Here is a 6,000-nt window from a genome sequence, read left to right on the forward strand (position 1 = left end):
AGCTCCTTTAACTCATYGCTGGAGGTTGCAGCATGAGCTGGAATGATATTGCATCTTGGRCTGAGAATTGCTGTCTCCTTCAGTTCTTACAAAACCCAGAATAATACTGATTCATTTTCCACAGCTATGTTGGAATGGCATGACATGTAACTCACAAATGGAGCTAGGCCCATGCCATAAATACCTTTTGCTCAGTGATMGAAACCCATATGGAGCCTTTCTGCCCCTCTGTTACCTTTTCCCCTCTGTCCTTAATTACTGATTGTCTAAGGGAGTTCCTTGCCCTGTAAAGGCTCTGAGCCACAGCGTTTATGCCAGAAATGTAACATGGCCATCTTCCTGCAGCATTCTCACAGCAGGAGCACGTGTTCTCTGCTGCTGACTGGTCCTCTTGTCAGGTAAAATGTCCTCCCCAAGATGTCAGAGGTTCTGGATTGAATCTTGTTGCTGGGAGGATGCTTGCACGCTACACATGTCCTGCAGGTTATGAAACCTTCAGGCTTAGAAGAGAGAAATCTGAAACAGAGACAGACACTTGCACTTTGAAACAGGTTATTTTAGGGTGGAAGGAACCACAGGAAGTCACCCACATGCACTTAAGGCAGGCCTAAGTTTTTCCTACTGAGCTGCTCCACGTTCTAGAGGATGACTAGGGCTTCATAGGGCACAGAAAGTGAGAGAGAAGCTGAACCTGGAGGCTGGTGGCCTCACCTGGATCCTCTACCTGGTAATGTGTGGTAAGGATGCTTTCTCCCTTCTTATGTTTACTAATTCAGTCATACGAGGTAGAAGGTCCATTAAGTACCCAAAAAAGGCTCAGATGACTGGTCTTCCTCCTTTTCTGACAGAGTATCCAAGCAGACTTGCTCATGTTTTCTCTTCCTCTGTTGCCAAGACAATCTTTAAGGTTTTCTTCCTGCTCTGCCATTGTTAGGGCACTTCTGGAAGTCAGGAGTTTGAAGTGCTTTTTGTTGAGGTGAGAACCAAACACAGTTCCTCTGTCAATTCTGGGAACAATGCACAGGAGTCTGCATGCTTAACGTGGAGCCATGGTTTCTGCTCCATGGGCAAAGGACAGAAAATACAGGATCTGTRARATCAAGTATTCCAGCAGGAGCAGGRATCCAGGCCTTAATGAACAGTGAGCCAAACTTTGGGTGTATTTCATGCCCTTCTTCGAGTGCAAAGGCCACAGGAAGAGGTTTTAAATAGTTATCATTTCCTTAACACACACCTGGCTTCCCCCAAGGTCTGGTGCTGCTACCCCAAATGTATTGCTTCCAGTATCAAAAASTAGTTTTCCAGTCTAAGTGAATTTTCCTGTGATCAGATTTCCACTTGACCACTGGGTATTTCCCTCTGCCAGCTGTTGCTTTGTGCATGGGGGAGAAGACATTTTCAGCTGAGCTGGGCACTTTTAGCATTTGCTTGAATGTGCAGACAGTGCAATTTTTTTTTTTTTTATTAAAAGGATTTATGCATTAAAAATAATCAAGTTTGTTTGCTTTCATTATCCCTGACATTCTCAAGCAAATCACACTACAGGATTGTATGCTGTAAGGGATGGTTAAAAGAAATCTAAAGTGGTTTGAAAGTCTTTGCCACGTGCTTCCATTGCCATTATAATCACTTCCACTAGGAAGTAAAATAAGTGGCATAAAGTTTCTAAACTAATATACRTGTAATTACTCAGTAATTAGGTTCACAAGCAATAATACGAAAACCCTTTATACCAAAATAGTTTTACTGGTAAGAGCATTTTAAGCACAGAGTAACTGTGTTTTTTGCTGTGTTGCATAGAATCACCACAGTGTACTGCTTAAATTTAAAAAAAAAAAAACCCTGGAATTACTAAATCTGAGATTACAGGAAAAAAATCTGCTTAAGAAACAGAATTTTTTATTTCATTAAGACATCTATTTTTTTAAAAAAAACACCATTTTTATGCACTTGCAGAATTGTTAAACACCAGGATGTTGTTTAACAGCTCTGCAAATAYACAAAATGAAACCAGATCACATCTTGGCCACAGTTTTGTTTAACTCCCTAGGGCTGGTGCCTGCCTTATATTACATGGCATTTCAAAATTTCCATAGGACTTGGCAAAGCATTTGCCAAAAATACTTTTGCCAAAAATTTGGGAAAATATTTGCATCCTGATAAAAAGAGCAGTGCTTGTTACTATGATTTTAAATAAAATAATGGAAAGGAAGRTTTGCTCGCTTTCTGTAGGTGCTCCAATTTGTTTTAAGAAATTTTTCATGCTCACAATTTCACTTGCTCTGAAGGTTCATGTGGACATGTCACTGCCTATTGGTGTGATCTCACAAGTTTATTTCCTTCTTTCTGGACTGAGAGATTATCCAGATCAGTGGAATTTGTGGGCATAATGAAGAAGGAATAGGCCCYTTGCAGTCCACAGGTTTTATCTTACAGTCTGAGAATCAATGTTGGTCTAAGTGCTGGGGATGGAAAGATGGGGAGTGAGCTGGGAGCCAGGAACTGGCTTTTGGCATTGCAGCTTCCAATCTTGGAAAATTGATTGGGCTGACAAACACAATCACCTATTTGTGAGACACTAAGGACCTACTTCTCTGACAATAAGCCAGCTTGRTCCTGGAGGCAGGTATTTCAGGGTCAGAAGGTATCTGTGTACRTTTCTCTGGGAGGATGAGGATATGGCAGGGCTTCAGTTTTCCTCCAGGCCAGACAGCTCATGCTGCCTAACTTCCAGTGGAAACTGGAGGAATTTCTCAGAAGAATTGGAAATAAAACTATTTTCTACCTAAAACAGTCCCAAAGCCTTCAGCTGGAACAAACTGGGGTAAGGAAGTTACTACTATCAGCAGTAGCTGTAAAGAAAAGTAATGTCTTATGCTTTTTGAAATGTCTTTAGTCATCTTTCTGATCAGAATGAAGAAATTTCTCAATTTTGTTGTTCAGCTGAGACACTGTAGATTAGTGCCTAGACAAGGAACTTTGCTCATTACCCTTTCTGCCATTTAGCACTGTCAAAGGCAGAGCTGCTTTGTTCATCACGATGGACCAACACACACCAATGAGATTTAAGGAACAGGTGTGTGCTTACCTGGCAGTCCATCTCAGCCAAAAAAGCCAAAAGAAGATCTTTTGTTAATATTTGCATGCTTATAATGCTGGATTGCTTTAGTGAAGGGTGCCCCCACCCTAAAAAATGTGCACTCTGGGTATGCTATGGTGATATGACCACCCGTTACATTTTAGTCTGCCTTTCCCCTCACTTTTCAGATGTAATCCACTGCTTTGCCTTTTTGTGACTGTTACAGGTGTCTGCCCAAAAGTRGAAATACAGGAAAGACAGCAATGCAGTAGGGAAATGTGATGCAAGGCTGATATGAATCTTCCTGGCATGGACTTATTGTGAAGCCTTGTGATGAAACAGCATCCCGAGTCAGAATTTGGCAGAAAGGTTTAGGTAGCAAGGATAAAGCATTGTAACTCTATCGCTTGCTGGGACTGGTTTCACTAGCTGATTTCTGAAGTGAGGTGTTTCCCATCAGGAAAGGGAGGTAGGGAGGAAAAGAAGGTCAACACCTTCTTTAACCAAAAAGCCAGTGAAACCTATTCCTCAGATTTTGACTAATGATCAAATAAGAGCAGAGGTAATTGCTCAAAATCCAAATTTTGTCATTTTCCCCTAAGTGCACAGGCTGGTTGATCATTATAAAGTCAAGCTGATCATTAACCACAGCTGTTTTCCCACTGTACAAACTTTATACTTGAATTGGATGAACGGGAAGATGATTGAGGCTCCGAAGAGAAAGCTGCTCATTGTTCTTGCTGTCCTCTTGCTACCCAGCTCAGCACTAACAGGTAAGAAAAACCATAAGAAAAACAGTCAAGGGATTGAAGGATTTACACAGAAGGATCTGAATTCAATTCTCCCGAAACAAGCCATATGTCAAGGGGTCCTTGCAATAATCTTGTTAGGTGCCGAGRAGAAAAAGTAGTGCAAGAACGGTCTTTTCTTCTCCTGTCCTTTGATTCAATCACTCTCAGTGATTTAATTCCATTAACCTGATTTGCAAGAATGAGCCAGGTTTATGCTGAAGTGTAAGGTTGCAGAAAAGGGACCACTTGACATCTGGCGACGGAATCTCCTGCTTTGAAAGCTCAGCAAGTGTAATTTGGAGTAGCTGAGAGAAAATAAACAAATTCCACACTTCCATTTCTTTCTTTAATTGTACTGTAAATGAGACTGCCTTTGTGATCACATCTACAGTCCCACATCACCTGCAGCCTCACTGCAGTACATATCCTGCCTTGCCTTTATTGATGATCCCCCTCATCTTACACCATTTCTGACATGCATTGTGCTAGCACTGGGCCTGCTTTTGCTACTTAAACTGGCTCAAGACCTACATTTTTTTCCAAGCTGATCTCTAAAAATGTCTTTTCCTTCCTTGAGAGTATACAGGAAGACCAAAATAAACAGCAGAAAGGAATGGTCACACCCTGTAAGGGGGAGTTGGAATGTTAAATATCACCACTTTGTGCTGACCTGTAGGCCATGTTCTGCCTAGCTGGTGTAAAGTATCTTCTGAGGAAAATTGGGAAGCTGGTTGATGAAAAAGAAAAAAAAAAGTGCAGCTTCAAGGCTGTTTCACTTCCTCCAGTGCAGAAAGGGAAGGTGCATGGATTGTCATTGCAGCAGGATGCAACTATGTCAGCTCTTAAAACAGCACTGCTAGTGATACACACTGCTGAACTTTATTGCTTGCTTTTTAGCCTAAATTTCTCAGGTTTTTTACTAGCTTCAGGTTGGATGTTTATTTTTTTTTCTGTCTAGGTGAAAGTGCCTTCCAGTAGCTGCCTTTTCCTTCTCATAAAGCATTTTCATCCAGTAAATTAATCAGTTGGGAAATTGTCATTGATATATTTTTTCCATCAGCATTCTTATATTTATTTCTGGATTTTTGATGCAATTGTCAGTTAGATTTGTACCTTCTATTAAGCCTACTAGAACCTGAATAGAAATACTCCCATTCAGTGGTGACCATCTGTTGGCAAGCATTTTTTTAAAAATCTAACAGCCACCTCATAAATGTACTTTGTTGCTGGTGTGCATGGCCAATTTGTTAAAACACCCCAGCAAAATGTCATTCACCTCATGGTAAAACAACTCCTAGCAGTCAAAGCTAGTATGACATCCATGGTTATTTTCCAAGACAGTGCTGGAATTCCATCAAAGACAGAAACAACTTTATCAGTCAGGTAAAGTTTCCAGAATAGTTTGATTTTGATTTATACTATATATATTTGATCTTTCCCAATAGAAGTAAAATTGCTACCTTCATTTTCTTAATGAATTGGAATGAGGAGAGTTTTTTTCCCATTGCACAGACACAGAATAAATGTGCCACTMACTCTTTCTTGCTTCAGGAAATACAGAAAGACTCTCAGGGCATCACTGCACTGACTTCCAGACAGCAAGTTTCCTACGGGGCAGCAAACTTAAGGTCCAGTTCCTTCTGTTCACCTCCTCAAGCCCCAACTGTGGAGAGCTGATTTCATCTGATGATGGCATCAAGAATTGCCACTTCAACAGCAGCCTGGAAACCAAAATCATAATCCATGGCTTCAGGTGAGAGAAAGAAGAGCACTGTGACTAGATTTTCACTGGTAAATTAAACWCTGCTGGGGCATGCCCAAGCACTGGCTGGGCTGGCATGGAACTCTYCTGCTTGTGTGACCTTCTCATCTCCTCAGCAGTGGCTGCATGCAAAACAACTGCTAAGAACAGAGTCTGGGATGCTCAATCCCAAACTGGACTGGGAAATTTTCTGAGAGACTGTTGGTGGAAAATGCTGCTGACACCCCTCATTACAGCACAACTTGGAGTCCTTTAGTTTGTGACCAATTGTTAGGGGTTTTTTTGTGTGTGCTTCACACTTTTTTGAGCCTAAAAAAAGTTAGAAATTAGAATCAATCTCCTTTCTCTTCTCCTTCCTTCCTTCCTTC

General features: G+C 41.2%; 1 protein-coding gene across 2 annotated transcripts in view; it reads left to right on the forward strand.

Annotated features, from left to right (window-relative positions):
• Nucleotides 1-3,720: 3,720 nt before the first annotated feature.
• Nucleotides 3,721-6,000, forward strand: part of PLA1A (phospholipase A1 member A) — a 17,022-nt gene continuing 14,742 nt past the window's right edge. For both annotated transcript variants that reach the window (XM_057376242.1, XM_057376243.1), the window contains exons 1-2: nt 3,721-3,852; nt 5,422-5,623. In XM_057376242.1, the coding sequence (XP_057232225.1) occupies nt 3,768-3,852; nt 5,422-5,623 (287 nt within the window). In that variant the 5' untranslated portion in view covers nt 3,721-3,767. The remainder of the gene's footprint in view (nt 3,853-5,421; nt 5,624-6,000) is intronic.

This window comes from Malurus melanocephalus, unplaced genomic scaffold (assembly GCF_030028575.1).
Source record: "Malurus melanocephalus ecotype Western Australia unplaced genomic scaffold, MMel_1.1 scaffold_275, whole genome shotgun sequence".
NCBI lineage: Eukaryota > Metazoa > Chordata > Aves > Passeriformes > Maluridae > Malurus > Malurus melanocephalus.